The 18716-nt window shown below is 39.8% G+C and overlaps 1 protein-coding gene across 7 annotated transcripts in view; it reads right to left on the reverse strand.

The window, feature by feature from the left end:
* SUGCT (succinyl-CoA:glutarate-CoA transferase) overlaps nucleotides 1–18716 on the reverse strand; it is a 492696-nt gene that overhangs the window by 413298 nt on the left and 60682 nt on the right. For all 7 annotated transcript variants that reach the window (XR_012157441.2, XM_073332837.2, XM_073332839.2 and 4 more), the window contains one exon: nucleotides 8838–8929. Coding sequence is in view for 6 of the 7 variants with exons in the window: in XM_073332837.2 (XP_073188938.1) it covers nucleotides 8838–8929 (92 nt within the window). In the remaining variant the exon portion in view is untranslated. The remainder of the gene's footprint in view (nucleotides 1–8837; nucleotides 8930–18716) is intronic.

Below are 18716 nucleotides of genomic sequence, written 5' to 3' on the forward strand. Positions count from 1 at the left end.
ATGTCATCAGTGTAAACTAGGTCCTTTTAGCATGTTTTAAATTTATACAAAGAAAAATAGAATCTGGCCAGAGGTATCTACATTAAAGACAGAAAGACTTTGTGGTACAGCTTTAGACAAAACCAGACTCCATTCCATTGTTTGCTATATTTTATAAATACATAGTGAAAATACTACCCCAAGAGAAGTAAATCCAGAACTCCATAGTTAGCATCCTTCATTCCTAATACTGAGGTGGTCTAATGAAAGTGTGGGACCCCAAATTCCACCTGTGGTTCAGAATCTAAGCATGGCAATATGGTCCAAGGATAACATTTTATCCTTAATGCTGAATATCTTTGTTTCTGTGCAATCAGTGAGAGCCTTACCAATATTTCAATGTAGTTTTGTGTGCATTTGTATATTTGTAATATAGTACAATTTAGCATCTTCAACAATTGGAGCTCAAATTTCCTGGAGACTATTTCAAAACACTCAGAATGAAGCACTATGTCATTTCAAAAGGTAGGCCTTTCTTACTGAAAACCTTCAGGATTTCTTCAAAAACAGATATACTCTGAGGATTCAAAGATTTTGAAATGATGTGCCCAATGTATAATCTCCTCTCTTTTTCAATTCCCTTCTCTTTCCATATCTTATTGTGCAGCCAAATATGATATTGTACTGTATCTTTGATGCATTACAAATTTGTATTACCTTTTTTCCTCCTTCAATACTTGTATCACTATTTCTTTAAGACGACGACAACTTTGGAAAAAAAGTGTGCATAAAATTTTACCTTAGACTTCTATCTCCCCAACTGCAGCCCCCTCACTCCCTCAAAATTATAATTTTACAAGAAATGTGAGTATATAGTGCAAAGGAATGTTACACAAGGGACAAAAAGCTTTAATTAAGGCTTAGGTTTTGCTCAAACTTCCCTGCTGTTTAAGCCATAGATTTCATGATCCAATAACAAGAAACAGTTCACTAACTAAAGCTGCTGTTCAGCGCACAGCAAAGTTCCAGATCATCTGTACTGGTAAAATCTTTTTATTCTGGGACATCAAGTCAGCAGCTAGATTGTTGGAGTGAATTAAAATGGACTATATGAGGTACATAAGGAAATCCCTGTGGGCTGAGTGGGAGTATAACTTTTGCTATTAATTACATACCTGCTTCAGAAAACATTCCAGAGTTCTGAATACAGCTTCTGAAATGTACTGTAGTATTAAAATGGCTTGGGTCAGAAACTGGAAGTGTGTGTTAATGCAGCTTTAAAACTCAAAAATTTTCAGGTGATTGTAGAAGTTATGTGGATGTTCCTCAAATTAATTCTAATTTATGTACTCCTTCAGCAGAATAAAATCTCCAGTGGTGTCCCAGAGCACACTCAATAACCTGTTCACCAGAACTTTTGGTAAATTAGGATTCCACTGTATAGTCACACAGTGATTTTCTGTGGATATGATATTGCATAATACAGAGGCCCAGTCTCTCCTCATGTCTCACCCTCATTAGAATTTTTTTATAGCCAGAATACAAATATTTGTAGTTTATCCTGAGGCTGTTCCTCAGGGTAAACCACAAATGTTCACAGCCTGAAATAAATGTTTGGGGAGTGTCCAGACTGGCCGTTCTTTACAGAAGTATTAATTACAGTGAGTTATTTGGCAATCAATTAACTCAACATAAAAAAAACCATGGGTAAAAACACCTTAATCACTATCATTCAAGTGTCATTAAAGATACTATCCACCAGGGATTTTCACTCTTATTTCCTAACACAAGATGTTAGAAGAGTGAGAATCCTGTCAGAATGATAAACTTCAGAGAAGCAGAATTACAACCAGTAAGTCATTTTCTCTTCTGGGTTTATCACAGTCTCTGAATTTGCCAGAAAATGTTTTATTCTGATTCAAGTATTGTATATAAGCTACTATTTTGATTTTACTTTAGTCTGTCGCACCTGGCAGTTCCTTCCCTGAAGACTTTACATTCTAATGAAACAATACATAACCAAAAGAGAGAGGGGGAAAGAGAACACAAGAATTTTTTTTTTAATTTTTTTTTTTTTGCATTTACCCTACCCTATTACGTATTTTTAACACTGTAATATTTATCTATAGTACACACACAGCCGATAGTACTGTCACAACCTTATGGAACAAAGCAGGCCTCTGCACACCTACCCCCACACTGAATGAGACGGGTTTTGCCACTTTGTTTTTAATGTTGTTCAAAATTCCACATAACTCTATTACTTCTCCATAAACAGTGCCATTGGAACTTCGGGAGATTTATTTTAAAGAACAGCATACCATCAGTCGTAAATTTTCAGGCATGCGTGAAGTACAATTCTAAACCACTACTTTAAAACATAATTTCCCCATATGAAAATGGGAATAATGATATTGACATCCTTTTGAGATCTGCTGATGAAAAAGCTCTAGATAACAGCTAGGTATGATTATTTTTTATTATTATTATTATTATTATTATTAAACCAATTCAGAATGGATTTTCATTGCAACAGCTAAAAGGTACATCTATGGGGCTACGAAATTCACCCCAAAGCACAAGGCCTATGCACCACTTAAGTCTTCAAAAAGGGACTTAAGTAGCACTTAGGCACTGCGCTGGCCCTTTGCACATGAGAGAATGTGTGTTTGGGGAGCCCTTATGGAATAAAATATGAACCAAAAACTTTAGATGAAGAAAAATAAGAGCTAAAAGTTAGCATGTTTATTTTAATCAGGCAAGAGAATGACTGAGTCAGAATGAATTGTTAAAAGCCCGTGGTGAATACACAGAGCTGTTAGCAACAATGATTAAATGATTCTAATGATTACACTGCCTGAAGTACTGGTGAGGTGATGTGAACATCTGGGTTTCCAGTGTAGATCTTAACATAACCTTTTAATAAAATCCATCTTCATAATGGCCACTGAGGAATATTACTCCCATAATACAACTTGCATCCAATTATTCAGTGTAACACTTGTACATTCTGTCATTCACATATCATTGAAAAGTTTTATTCGAGTTCTATTTTGTTAAAGTTTAACCTTTTAAATATGTTTCCTTTAACTCAGTATTAACAACATTTGCCCCTTTGTAACAGTTATTACTTCCATGGAATTTAGCTGGCAAATTTTCAGCTCAGGAAGTTGTGTGCGCAACTTCTGCCATTGTAATGGAAGCAATGCTCTTCACTTCACAGGCACTGGATCAGAATGTAAGGAATGGTTACTTTCCCTACAGAAACTGTAGTTCTTTGAGATGTTGCATTCAGTGTAGATCCCACTGTAGGTGCGTATGCGCCTCACATGATTGGATTTTCTTTGAATAGCAGGGTCTCTCAAGGCCATGCATGCACCCTGTGCCTCCTCATACTCCCACACAAGGGCATTCCCTCATAATTCAAAGCCCATGGTGGCTGAAGACTCCAAAAAGGGGAACGGAGGGCGGGTTTGAGATCCACATCGACCATAACATCTTGAAGAAAAACAGTTACTGTATTTCTTTCTTCTTCAAGTACATGTTTGTGTGAACCTCCTGTAGGTAACTGGCAAGTAGTATCCCCTCTGAATGGTGGGAATGAGGAGTATAGCTGCATCAATCAAACAGTGATTGAAGCACTGTTCTCCTGAACTTGGCATCTGACCTGGCATCTAAGTCCAAGGGATAGTGCTTGACAAAAATCAGTGGGTTAGTCCACACCACTGCATTACAGATCTCTGATATTCCTGAAGTGGGGGGAGCCTGTTGCTCATGCTCTGGCAGAATGATGTTCAGTGGGACAGAAACACCAGTCAGATGATAACACATCAAGATACACCGTGCTATACATTTTGTTACTCTTTGCAAGGAAGTAGCTTGACTTTTAGAATCATAGAATCATAGAATATCAGGGTTGGAAGGGACCTCAGGAGGTCATCTAGTCCAAAGCAGGACCAATCCCCAATTAAATCATCCCAGCCAGGGCTTTGTCTGGCTATAGCTATAAACAGACAAGGCAACACACTGAATGGTTTGGCCCTGTCACTATAATAAAGCAAAGTCCTGGATATATTTAATGTGTGTAATTTCTTTTTTCCTTGTGCTGACTGTGTCTCTGGGGAAAAGGAAAGTCGGGCGATTTGACTGGTTCTGATGAAAATCAGAGACCTCTTTAGGAACGAACTTTGGGTGGGGCTGCAGCACTACTTTGTCTTTCAGGCTATAAATGCCTGAAGCTCACTCACTCTCCTTGCTGAAGTGATAGTCACTAAGAAGACTGACTTCCGAGGAAGGTGATGAAAAGAACATTTTGAGAGTGGTTCGAAGACAGGCTCCATGAGCCTCAGGAGCACTAAATTGGGAAGGTGTGCCTTTTCCAATTTCGAGTCAATCACAGTACCTATGAACTCTATCATCTTGAATGGTGTGAGTGACAATTTTTTGTAGTTCACTAGGCCCAGATGGGTGAATAAGACTAGCGTACATTCCAGCTTGCCACCATTTCCCACTACAATCTGCCCTCAACAGCCAAGTATGATGAATGCCCTGCCTTCTCAGGAGGGCTGCCACCACTGCTAGGCATTTCATAAAAACCCTTGGTGCCATGAAGAGTCCAAATGGCAGTACCTTATACTGGTAATGATTTGATCCCATCATGAATATCAAGTATTTCCTGTAGGCCAGGTGGATGACTATATGAAGATATATATATTGTAAGTCAAATGACACAAACCAGTCTTCAGCCTGCAGAGATGCAATGAGGGAGGCAAGCACTGAATCTGCGGTGGTGTATATATTTGTTTGGTCTTCGCAGGTCTAGGATAGGATGAAGATCTCCTTTCATCTTCAGGAAAAAAAAAATATTAGGAGTGGAAGCCTCTTCCCTGTACTCCTGAGGAACATCCTAGATGAAGTGACAAGGCCACTTCTTTTTGTAAGAGTTTCTTGTAAGAAGGGTTTCTGAAGAGATAGGGAAAGGGATTAGGCAGGAAGAAGGTTGTGGAAATGACTGGAACATCCATGGGCACTACATTCAAACCATCATTTGTTTGAGGAGATATCGGACCAAGCCTGATGGAAAGGGGCAAGGTAGCTACCAAAGACTGGCTCCCAACTGGATGACAGTCAAGCATGGATGACACAGGAAATAGATGATGTGTGTCTCCTTGAGCATGATGTCTCAATAATATCTTTGCTCCAGTTCCCATGCCAATGCTGTCCCCAGCGGGGATCTTGACAGTTTTGTTAAGGCATACCTTGGTCCCATAATTGGAGCAAGCTGAAGGTTGGTGCTGATGTCTTTACAAGTGCTGATGCCAGCAGTGTCAGCATACTTTGCACCACTCCTTTGGCACTGGATGTAGACACCTATCGTTAGAGGAGTGATGCCTCTTTTCCTCTCTCAGAGGCGGTGCCTTTCTATGCTCAGAGCCATCGCTGGTCTTCATTCAGCCCTTCCTCTTGGCATTGCCCCAAGATTGGGGTGGTGGTGCTGGCTCCAATGACACATGGTCAGTGCCAAGTGTTCTAGTTCTGGTACTGAAGTGGTTGCCAGCACTAGTGCTGAATGCCCTGGTGCCAGGGTGATCAGCATCAATGTGACCAGAAATCAATTTCAACTGTGTTTTCTTCCCTGACTTCCTTCTGCTGCTGGACCCTAACTAGACCAGCACCCTATGGGGTCATCCTCACAGACAACCCTTTTGGTTCCTTGGAGGTGCATGTCTCCTCTGGGTCTGATTTAGAATCCACGATATATCCACGTTTCACAGGGAGATATATTTCTGTTTAGATGGCTCTTTTAAGGAATCCAAATTTTAAAAATTAACAAAGGTATGATGGGTGAAGTATTTCTTCACAAACTAATCTAGAAGACAGGTTTCAGAGTAGCAGCTGTGTTAGTCTGTATTCGCAAAAAGAAAAGGGGGACTTCTGGCACCTTAGAGACGAACCAATTTATTTGAGCATGAGCTTTCGTGAGCTACATGAAGTGAGCTGTAGCTCACGAAAGCTCATGCTCAAATAAATTGGTTCGTCTCTAAGGTGCCACAAGTCCTCCTTTTCTTTTTAATCTAGAAGACGAGTTTGAACCTCCGAGAAAAATAGGAGGGTGGGACACTCGGTGGGTTCCATCTCACTGCCATGGGTGGTAAGAGGGAACTGAGGGACAGTTTCACCTGCTCTGTCCTTTACGCCCTCACACAGGAGCATGAGGTGACACGAGGTGCCTGAGCTGCCCCAATGAATACTGCTATTAAAAAAAATCCAATCTCACGGGCACGAGGCATATGTGCACCTGCAGTAGGATCCAGACTGAAACATACGAGAAGGAGAACCTCACATACAGGTGATCTGTTCCACATACTGTATGTATTACATAACAAGAATGGAGCAACCAGATATGTTGTCACCATCATCGCCATTACATGAACTAAAACAGAATTAGTTTTCAGGGCGCCTTTCAGCATTTATTCCACCTCCTTGTTTCTTTTCAATTCTACCATCTGTTCCTTGCCAAACTAGCCCAATACAAGTCTTTGGGCAGCATGAGCTCTCCACTGCCTGTCTAATACAAGCTGTTTGTATTCGAGTGGCATCTAGAGGCCCCAACCAAGAACGAGGACTCACAGTGCAAGATGCTTTACATACACATAGTAAGACACACTCATGGCCCCAAAGAGCTTACAATTTAAATAGACATGACAGGCAAAGGTGGAGGAGAATAGGAATATTATCCCCATTTTACAGATGAGCAAATAAGGTAAAAGGGATTTTCCCACAATCACACAGGAAGTCTGTTGCATAAAAAGGAACTGAACCCAGGTTTCCTGAGCTGCAGTCCAATGCCTTAACCTCAAGGCAACCACTCCTCTCACCTGTTACTCTTCCCTCTCGCTTTCCCCAAAATGCCAAGTTTGTGCATTCACATTTGGATTTAGGATATTAGAGAGCAACCACATCTGAATAAATTGCTTATTAAATAGTGGAGGAAATAACTTTAAATAATGTCAACTTTCATATACAAGTGTCAAAAGTCATTTATGAAATCCACACACAAGCCAATACATTTTCAATTTAACTAAGAGTTTCTGCTGAAATCATGTCTATGAGACAACAGGCCCCCTCTCCCATATTCTTGTTAGTTGCTTTTTCTGCTACACCACTTTTCTTGTTGCCACTCCAGGTGCACCAAATCATTACAGGTTTACATGGCTTCATACCCCTGCTCTCTGGCCAACTTTCAAACAGACACTTCCTTTTCTGTATTTTCAGAGGCTTTTGGTCTTCATAGTTCTCATTTCGTGACTGACATCTCCAACTGGCTGTCAAACCCTTTCTTACTGAACATCTATTTTTAATTCTGAGCCTCTATTTCCAAGTCAATATCTTCTCAAATTTCACTTCTCCCTATGGCACGGAACTTACTTATAATTTATTATTGTAATTTTGAAAATGGTCATTTCATCCTTGTATTAATTCTGTACAGTCTATTGATTTTATTTAATAAGTACATACAAAATCCAGGCCTCTTAATGACTAGTACAGGCAAAATATTAGGGGCATTCCCAGGTTCTTGATGGTTGGGTTATTCCTTTTATTACACTTCAGTGGTTAAGAGCACCTATGTTACCCAAATACCAGCCACCCCCCTCACTCGCTGAGAGAGTGGAGGAGAGCGCTCTTGAGATATGGCTGGAGAGCTGGGAATAGATACCTCTGGGACCTTAGCAAGCATGAGGAAGGGTGGTGCCCCATCTGCAACAACAGCCTCATGCATAAGTAGAGCTTGGGCAGAGCTTGAGGGCCCTTAGTTCCCACCAATCACACTTGCACATTGCAAACTGGTAACTAGAAGGGTGGGGTTTTGCCTTCCTCTGAGCACACAGCAGATTTGGCTTGGGAGGGAGTATTACAATGCTGATACTTATTTGTCACAACCATAAAGCATGTGTCCAGTACAGGTTAACTGAGGTAGCAGAGAGGCATGGGCAGAAACCCCTGCTGTGCAGTGTAGGGAGAATTTCAATGTCACATGCAGAAAGAGGCATCCTTCACTTAAACCTTCATCCACTGCAGGAGGAAAACGTGTGGAAGGGGAAGGAAATCTGCAGCTTTCCTGGTCTTGATCCCCAGATTTTGCAGGAGAGGGTTAGAGGTGATGTCCCCTTCATGTCTCCTCTGCCTTTTACAGCCATTTGTTTGGGAACTGCTCTTCATTTATCCTGCCAGAGAGCTTGTGTAGGCAGGAGATGCCTGGCTGTTCCTTCCCTACTTCCGTTACGTTATAATTAATAAAAATCACACCCTTGCATAGGATATTTTATTCACCACTTAATCTGTGGTGACTAAGCCACTGACAATTTATTCACACTCATGCCGATTACTTGATCTTTCAGTGTTCCTTTTCACACATATTATGCATTTAAATACAAAGGGGACAGACACCTTAAAAATACTTTAGACAGATTAGTTAAATGCCTTCATTTTGTAATTTTGAATACGACATTTAAGGCCCTTAATTCTAGAATGCTCTTCTAGCTGTATACACTCCATATACACACCCACAAAGAACCAAGATCATTTTCTAGCTTGTTTCTAGAATCTATTATCTTATTATATGTTTATTCTAAATGCCAGGCTTTTGCCAATATTGTCCTGTTGTGGGAGAACACTCTGCTTCAAAAGACTTGCATTGCTGACTCATTCTTCCCTCTTAAATCAAAGCTTATATTTCATTTTTCCAGCTACCAGCTTCCTTAATTCTTTTTATTTCTACAGGCCATTTTATTAAGTACAGCACAAAACTTCAGTGCACCGGAAAAGCTCTTCACTAAATTTACAATAAAGTTAAGTACCTCCGGCCCTGTGATATGCATAAGACCAGAAACAGCCGCTGCAACAGAGTCATAACCTGCTCGCTGAAACGCTGGACCAGTCTGACCATAACCTAAAAACAGAAAGAACTATTTAAAATGCAATCCATTACACATACCAAGAAGATACAGTTTACTACTTTGGGAAGGAAAGAATGCATAAAGTAAAATTTCTCATCAGTTTCTACACATGTGTTGTCTAGGTTATGCAAACAAGAAACAAATACTGCAGTCTTATATTTACACATACTGCCCTTCTTTAGACTAAATGGTGGTTTCTATTCCAGGAGGTTAATAATGTGCTCACTGGGTCAATGTGTCTCTGGATGTCTTGACGGAAAGAATTTTAACTATATGGTGAAATCCTGGCCCCACTTAATTCAATGACAACGCTCCCATGCTATTCACTATGGGCCTAATTCTTCCATCCTTACTTCAAAGTGGTACTTTACTCCAACTGATGTCACTGAGTGACTCTCAGAATAAGATACTGTTTGATGTGATTAAGAGTGGCAAAACTGACCCCTTAGTAAGAAAACCTACCGTTTATTATCACAATGAGTTTTTGATGAAAAACAACAATTTTTGCTCAACTCTATAAATAATTATAAATCATTAGAGAACACTTCGGTATTACTTCTCTTTAGAAACAGCAGAGAAGACACACTGTGCTTTCCTCCTTGGCTCTACTTACCCCACAACTTCTCCTCTTAGCAACAGTTACAGAATCTTCCACTATACCTCATACCGGCCTGCTGCACACCAACTGTCCATTGGACCCTGCTGCTGTGCACTAAACATTCTAGTGCACTTTTGATCTACTCCAGTTTCAAAGCAATGTAGATCAAAGTGCACCAGGGAACATTCAGCATAAGGCAGCATGGTCCACACAGACAGTCGGTGAGCAGCAGGCTAGTTCGAGGTAAAATTGACTATCTGTTCATCTAAACAAGCTCTTAAAGAGATAGCCTTTGGATGTGCTATCTTTACTTACCCTTTCCTTCTTTTAGAACAGACGTCACTATAGTGTCAGACTTTAGAAAGGAAGCCTTTATTATAGGCAGGGCTGGAAGCCCTGCCTATTATTAAGGTTGCCTAACACTCCACTATAAGACTTTGTTTTCATTTTACCATAAATTGTGATTACATCCTATTGTTAGAACATAATACAATGAGATATTTGTGTTGCTGCAAGAGAAATACTTCCTTTAAATGTCTACAATTATACCTTTTACATCTACATTTCTAGGTGCCAGGCCAAGGTCTTCACAAACTGAATCTGTAGACAGTCCCTTTATAGTTCTATCCATAAAAAAATCACACAAACAAGCCCCAACCAACATCGTTATAGAGGTACAAAAACTGGGGGTAGACCAAAATGAATTTTCCCTTCCATAAATACAGAGGGAAGATCCCAGACTAATCTCTGTGGCAGCCTAAATTGCCACTGATGGCATTAGGACTTAGAATCATAGAATATCAGGGCTGGAAGAGACCTCAGGAGGTCATCTAGTCCAATCCCCTGCTCAAAGCGGGACCAATCCCCAACTAAATCATCCCAGCCAGGGCTTTGTCAAGCCTGACCTTAAAAATATCTAAGGAAGGAGATTCCACCACCTCCCTAGGTAATCCATTCCAGTGTTTCACCACCCTCCTAGTGAAAAAGTTTTCCCTAATATCCAACCTAAACCTCCCCCACTGCAACTTGAGACCATTACTCCTTGTTCTGTCATCTGCTACCACTGAGAACAGTATAGATCCATCCTCTTTGGAACCCCCTTTCAGGTAGTTGAAAACAGCTATCAAATCCCCCCTCATTCTTGTCTTCCACAGACTTAAAAATCCCTGTTCCCTCAGCCTCTCCTCATAAGTCATGTGTTCCAGTCCCCTAATCATTTTTGTTGCCCTCCGCTGGACTCTTTCCCATTTTTCCACATCCTTCTTGTAGTGTGGGGCCCAAAACTGGACACAGTACTTCAGATGAGGCCTCACCAATGTTGAATAGAGGGGAACGATCACATCCCTCGATCCACTGGCAATGCCCCTACATATACATCCCAAAATGCCATTGGCCTTTTTGGCAACAACGGCACACTGTTGACTCATATCCAGCTTCTCGTCCACTGTAACCCCTAGGTCCTTTTCTGCAGAACTGCTGCTGAGCCATTCAGTCCCTAGTCTGTAGCGGTGCATGGGATTCTTCCATGCTAAGTGCAGGACTCTGCACTTGTACTTGTTGAACTTCTATAAGCTCCCTCACAACCAGCTTCTTCCAGATACATTAGCTCCTTTGCTGAGCTGCTGCTATGTCCTCTAGCCATAAAGAAGCAAGTCAGTAGCAGCGAAGCAGCCTGGTCTAGAGAATCACACTGGGGGTTCCTCTGTTCCAATTCCATCTCTAGCACCAATTCCATTTGTGGCCTTAATCAAGTCACAACCTTTCTATCTTAGTTTCCACATCAGTAAAACAGCATTAGATAACCTTTTCAAAGACCTACAAACATGCTAAAATTCATCAGAATGTACGCAAAATTCATTTCATTTGAATTGTGCCTTGAAAAAAAAATGTATTGTTTGTATCTATGCACAGATGCCTGCAAAAGCAGTTTTCCTGAAGCAGCAGACTAGCAGGACATAAAAAGTTGGGAAGCTCACTCTCTCTCTCAACCTCTCCCCTCAAAAAAAAAAAGAAAAAAAAAGCCACCACTTTTATTTAAGAAAAATCATCATTTACTTTCTGGACATGAGGACACACAAATTTTCACAAATCAACCCAAAAATGCTCCAACAGGCTCCAACAATATGTGCTGTTATCTCCTGAACAGTAGCACCAAATCATTCCAATGTGTTTGGGTCCACTTCAAAAACAAAAGAAAAACACTCAAAACAACTCTAAGTGACTCGACAGTGAAACATACTGAAAATAAGTGAGAAATTATGAAGAACAAGAAGCACTGACCTCAGTTATTAACAGAGAACAGACATCTCAACGTGTCTATTCATACAAATGTTTTCACAAACAGGAAACATCTGAAAATTAAACATTTAGGATGTAGAAAAAAACAACCATAAAAACTCCTTACAATGCTATTCTGATGAGGACAACTACCCAACCCCTCAAATTACTCATTCTGTACTTTTAAAGGTGACCAGCAAAGTTTTTTTGAATTTTTCTAAGAGCCTTCATATGTTAGAATATATATATTTTGAAGTTCTCCCAATAATTTTTTTAAACCTATCATTTGATTTCAAAACATTGCTCATTATTATGTGCCAGGTGCAAGGTTAAAACCAGCTGGTGCAATGCAAAGTTGAACTAGTAGAAAGATATTATAATAAAAAAGGGATGTGAGTACAGAATTATATTTTGGACTTGGATTCTGAACTGGTAAAACCAGTATGAAGCCAAAATCCACTTTTGGTGGAGGTGGTTTGCCTAGTCACAGGAAATCTGGGGTTTGAAACCGCCTGGAAAAGAGGTGGCTATCCACCTTAAGAGTTAAGGGATGAATTGTAAGGTTAAAAGATCTAGTCGTCCCTCCCTAGACAGACATGAGACAAAAGGATACATGTTTTTGTGCAAGTTAACTGCACAGATCACAAACAAATGAGGATTTAGCCATGAGCCTGAACAAATGTGCATATGTCTGAGTTTGTGCCTATACAGGAAATTTTGTTTTTTAAAATGTGTAGGGCTGATTTTTCAAAGTCGGGGCACACATCTGAGCAGACCTCATAGCATATGCATGCAAGTAATAAATGTGTTGTGAATAAAAATAGATGTTTACCACGCACATAATCAGTTTGGCCTTGTGTTTGCACAAATACCCAATGCGCATTTCCACTCATAAATTCAACACACATACACATATGTATGCACGCAATTGCACGTGCTTATCTCTGAAAATAGGTTCCATGCTAATATTACATACAGTCTTGAATGGGCAAAGTTTAGACACGTTACATTTGTTCTAAGCATTTAACAAATCACTAAGTTTGTTTTTTATTTTGTCCATGTGTATTGTTTCGGGGGGTTTTGGGGGAGTAGGGAGAATTTTTTTAAAAATTAAATGTCATGATTTAGGGAATTCTCAGATTTACATAAATTTAAAAAATAATTGTCAGATGTGCAATTGCTGAAGGATTTATTTCTCTGCTGATTTTGCTTTAAAACCATGGGAGTCCTTAGAGTCCTGTCAAGTGGAATTTCTAAATAAATGGGGGAGGGATGTTCCACAATTCCAAATCTCCACCCCACAGGTTACAGCTATAGGGCCTGATCCTCTGAGGCACTGCACGTCCTCCATTCTCACTTCCCAAAGGAAGCTCAGCGCCTTTCAGGACACTGGCATTATAGGCCATATTTGTTTCATTCACACACTTCAAAGCAGTCAGTCACATCATCAACGTGGCGACAAGAAAGTAACACAGAGAAGCAGCAACCACTGCCAGTCAAGTCCCCAAGTACTGTCCCACAGTTGTCACTGTCAAAGCATTATTTAATATGATTTGTACAATACATACCAACTGTCTTACGCCGCACTGAACACAACCTCTGAACGCGCACTGGAGAACAGCTCGTATATTCAACACAGCCATTTATGTCAGTGCTGGCCACAATTTCCTCTCCCCAAGCTACAGCTGCCACTGTCCTGATTCATGCTGACAAGCCGTCCCCCATCCACTGAGGAGCCCTGTTACTAATTTATGGTCCTTCCTCTCTCAGGAGTAGGAAAAGAGACATGGTATGAAACAAGTATCGAAGAACAAGTTTACTAGTCTGCTGGCGTCAAATGCGGGCCGGCATCCATCTTGCAGCATATGCAGAATGCTTAAAAAGTCTGGCACAGCTTAAATCCTGCCTCAGCTGGGGATAAACTAGATAACTTCTTGAAGTCCTTTCCAACCCTACACTTCTATGATTCTACATACACAGTGAACTCCATGGTATTACTCCAGCAATCCCAGCTCCCTGCAGATGTGATGTGCCAAACTCAGGTGAAGAAAGCCATAGATCTTTACTGGCTACAATTAGCACTCTGTTTTTCAGAAAGTCCTGCACAATTACGTTTATGCAGCAGGCAAAGCAGAGTATATGACTAAACTGCTTATCACATGCAACATTCCCATCATCTCCAGGACATGAACCCAGGTGAGAGAGGACACAGCCAACCATCCATCTTTCTCTTTTGATTTATGCAAACAACTGCATGCAGTATGAGAGTGTTCAAACCCACATATGCCTACTGTACCATGCGCAGGATGCTGCTGTTCCTGGGTCTGATTTTCTTCAAGTTCTGAGGAGCCATTATGCTGAAAGTGACATATGATAGGAGGATGAGATGAAGATGAGGCTAATATGAAATAATAAAGCAGCTCACAGTCACAGTTGACAGTATTCCAGACATTACTAATACTAGAAGCTTAGGGGTGTGTACAGGACCAGTATTACATTACAGAGCAACAAGAGAGAATGCAGGTGTCAAAGAAAATTCCCCTAGCCAAACTGAAAGATAACAATTATGTCAGGATAAAACTAGTTCACTTCCCACTAGCTGGAGGAATTATTGCAGAAGCAACTGTATGAGACAGCCTTTGTCCAGGACTAGGTTTCAATCAGATGTAACAAAAGTGAATTTATATCAGAGAAAGTTTCACCTGTAGAATGCACGTTGACAGACACTAGGACTGACAGACACTAGGACTGAAAGAAAGTATTTCTTCTCCCAGATTTTTCCAACTGAGTTAGTAGAGAGAATTCTTTCCCAGGTATCTGCCTGGTGGCTCTTGCCCACATGTTCAGGGTCTAACTGATCCCCGTATTTGGGGTCGGAAAGGAATTTTTCCCCGTTGGCAAAGGTGGTGGGGGGTTTTCACCTTCCTCAGCAGCATGGAGCACGGGACACTTGCAGGTATAAACTAGTGTAAATGGTAGAGTCTCTGTAACTTGAAGTCTTTAAACCATGATTTGAGGACTTCAGTAACTCAGCCAGAGGTTAGGGGTCTATTACAGCAGTGAGTGATGTTCTGTGGCCTGCAATGTGCAGGAAGTCAGACTAGATGATCACGGTGGTCCCTTCTGACCTTAAAGTCTAGGAGTTGGATCCCAGAACTCAATCAAAATACAGCAGCTCTTGACTGAAAAACCACACGTAAACTAATTCTGCCTAGCTGGGGTGGCATTCCTGCTCATATGAGATGGGGTCAACCAGTCAGGGACACAGGAGAAATCCCATCTGACCTATCTTAATTAAAGGTGCTCATCTTGAAACATCACAAGCGATAATAGGATAACAACATTTGCAAATATAAGAGCAAAAAAGTTTTGCAAAACAAATTACTATTAAGAGTCCACAGTCACAAAATGTTCTAACTATTGCCACACACGTCAAATCCCAAAACTGCTTGAGGACTTTTGTCACTCAAGACAGACTTTTTTTTTTTTTTAAACACAATTCTGTTAATGAAGTAAAGGAATTCTTGAGGGTATCCAAAAAGGTAAAATTATGCAAGACAAAATATTAGGAAGGGAAAAAATTAGGCTGAAAAAAAATCAAGAAACACTTCATAACGGTGAACGTTACTAGAACTACAGAGTAGCGTCACAGGTGAAGTTGTCAAAGGTCTGATGTTTGAGATATTTAGAAGTAACTACACAAGAAGCCAGAAAATACTTTCTACACTAGAGAACACTCCTGCACTGGTACGGTGAAGAAGTTGTGTATGTCTTTTCCATCTCTAGATTTATAATGCCACGTTAGCCATGAAATAGTTTTTCCTTTTGCACCAAATAAAAGTGCTATTTTTTGCTAGACTTATAACAGACTCACTCATTATAAATGTTAAGAAAGCTGACAAACCAAATGAAGATGTTTGCCCCCTAAAAAACCCCCATGTTTTCATCTGTGGATCTTGTACTGTTCCCGGATAGGTAGTGCAACCGTATTTAGAGACTCTTTGTTTCCTTATTTAAGGGTTCCCGATGGTAAGATGACAGAATTCCTTACAGATGTATAAAAAACAGTACTCTTTGCCTACGAGTTGTATGTAAGCACCAAGGGCAAACAGATACCAGTAAAGTAAAAGGTTTTGCAGCACTGTCATTTAAAGGGACACCAACTTAAAAATCATGTCTGCTGAAGTTTATTCTCAACTTACTATTGTTACAAATAACATCTACAAATATGATAAAGCGATTACTGAAAACATACTTTCCATGATTTTTCACTTTTGTTTTGTTTCATGCCTTTCACAACTCTGTGTTTTGTCAAGTTTCACTGTTTCCCAAGCAGGGTCAGTCATTTAAACACTGTTTGAGCCTTTAAAAAAAAAAATGACTTGCTTTCAAATTGATGTCCCTTTAATTAATTGCCAGAGGAAACTCTAAATAGGACATTCCTCTAAAAATGAATGTTAGTATTTCTTATTGTCAGCCAAAATATTGTCCAAAATATTAATATGCTATACAAAACCAAAACCACCATTTCTGCACTTCTTCACACTCCACTAGCAAGATAAACTTTTATAAGATTAAATATAAAACACATTGTATTGGGGGGAGGGAGGAAGCAAAATGGAGACATGCTGTCAACAAAGACCAATTCCCTGTAGTTAGATTCCCACATGACAAATGACAGAACGTCAGTCTGTATAGGATATTCTGAGCAAAACACAGAAAATGTGTTCAACACAGGCATTTCTACAAATAGGAACTAAGTATCGTCACAAATTCAATCCAGATAGATGGATATCCCTACTGAATAACAAATTAATGAGAAACACCTTTAGACTTGTTCTACTGCCAAAAGAAAACATTCAATTAAATACAGCCTACATCTTTATTTAATAAAGATTAATGAAACAAGCAGAAGAACACAAGCAATTCTCTATTATGAGAAAAGCCAAAATGTAAGAGACACATTATATGAATCTTTGTAATGTCAGAGCGGCCAGATATGTTAGCAGAAAGAATAATTACTTTCGGAAAATGCCTGCCATGTGTTGGTCAAAAGAAAAGGAAGTACAGCTTCCTGGGTCGGCATGCTTAAAGCAGATCAGAACCGATATGAAAAAGGTGAAGCCAGAGCAAATTGTCAGGAGAGATGAAAGAGCAAAAAGTAAACCTGTGACAGCAAATATAAAACTCTGACTGACAATCTTGCAAATAAAACTCACTACATTTCATCTCCCAACTGATAATTCTGGATATGTATACAGTACATCCCCTATCTATATCCATCTGCCATTTGTAGTCTTAGATTGTAAACTCTTTGGGGCAGGGACTGTTGTTTTTTGTTCTGTGTTTGTACAGTGCTTAGCACAATGGGGCCCTAGTCCATGACTAGGGTTCCTAGTCACTACAGTAATACAAAAAAATAATATTAATACAGCAATTACTTTATTCCTTCTATACATGTTAACTGAAATGCTATAAGTCCCTGTTATAAATAGCACTCCTTTGTGTTATACATCTATATGTATAGATAAAATAATATGAGTAAACGGCATTCAAGAATACAATTATAATTTTACTGTGTTTTAGCTACCTAAAGGCTCAAGAGAGATTTTTCAAAGGGACATATGCCAGTTAAGCACTCAAAGTCCACGGACTTTTAACGGGCTTGAGGCACTCAGTGTCGTTAGGCTCCTTTGAAAACCCCAACCTCAGTTCTGGGCTTGAACCAAAGCCATTAAAGACAATAGGAATATTTCCATTGATTTCAATATGCTTTTAATCAGACCTTATAGCCTTCCAAATCATGAATTTTGGCTACTCAGCAGGCCTGCTATAATTGCAAAGAGATTTCTAGGACAACAGAAGAAGATTTTTTCCTGCATAGTCTAGGGTGCAATGATCTACAAGGATAAGAGAGCGTATGCTAATATTACCCTTTATCCCTCAGTCAGTATGCATTTTAATCAGCTACATATTGAACCTCAGTCTGGGAAGCTGCTTGTATCTTGACTTGGAGTAGCTCTACTACATGACCTTAGAAAAATAGTGAGATTTAGCAGTCTGTCTTCTGAAAAAAATTATGATCTTAAAAATAAATACCTGGAAGAGATTAGGCTTAGTATTATCATGGATTTTTTTTTTAAGATACATTGGAAATATTTTTTCCACTCATGGTTCTATAAATAAATAATTTTTTTTTTTTTAAAATCTTCCAGTCACAGTCTCTTAAAACTAACAATCCACTCCTGGGTTAATCAAGGTGAATTCGATATACCACACACATTTGCCTTCACTTTGAAATTACTATTAAGGTAAGTAGAGGTAACTGTCACAAACATCTGGCTGATTTTGGGAATTGGCCAAATAGTCAATTGAGGGACTCTCTGCTTGGGGCCAATGGACCACCTTTGTTACTAGCTCAGTTTTCAGTGACAAGAATAAAGCACAGCTGCTAGGTGAGTTTCCTGTGGATCTGCAAACAAGCAACATGGTTGGAAGAAGGGTCCTGGGGAATCTTTTTGAGAGGTAGGGAATAGAATTACTGAGGTCACAACTATGGAGCCAGGAAACTCAGCTTAAGTATGGAACTAGGAAAGTCGTATTTCTATGAATTATTGGTAAATTAAATAACTACTTTTATTAATTGGGTCACACAAAAACAGTTTCAAAATTTAAACTCAGCACAATAGAACCTCAGATAGTGTAAATGGAAATAGCTCTGTTGACTTCAGTGTACACCAGCTGAGGATCTGCCCCAGTATGACCATGATGTTTCAGACTAGTGATGAATTGTTTGTGCCACACAATTATGGTGACAGGAGAGGGATCACTTGATGATTACTTGTTCTGTTCGTTCCTTCTGGGGCACCTGGCATTGGTCACTATTGGAAGACAGGATATTGGGC

Source organism: Lepidochelys kempii, chromosome 2 (assembly GCF_965140285.1).
Source record: "Lepidochelys kempii isolate rLepKem1 chromosome 2, rLepKem1.hap1, whole genome shotgun sequence".
Lineage (NCBI taxonomy): Eukaryota > Metazoa > Chordata > Testudines > Cheloniidae > Lepidochelys > Lepidochelys kempii.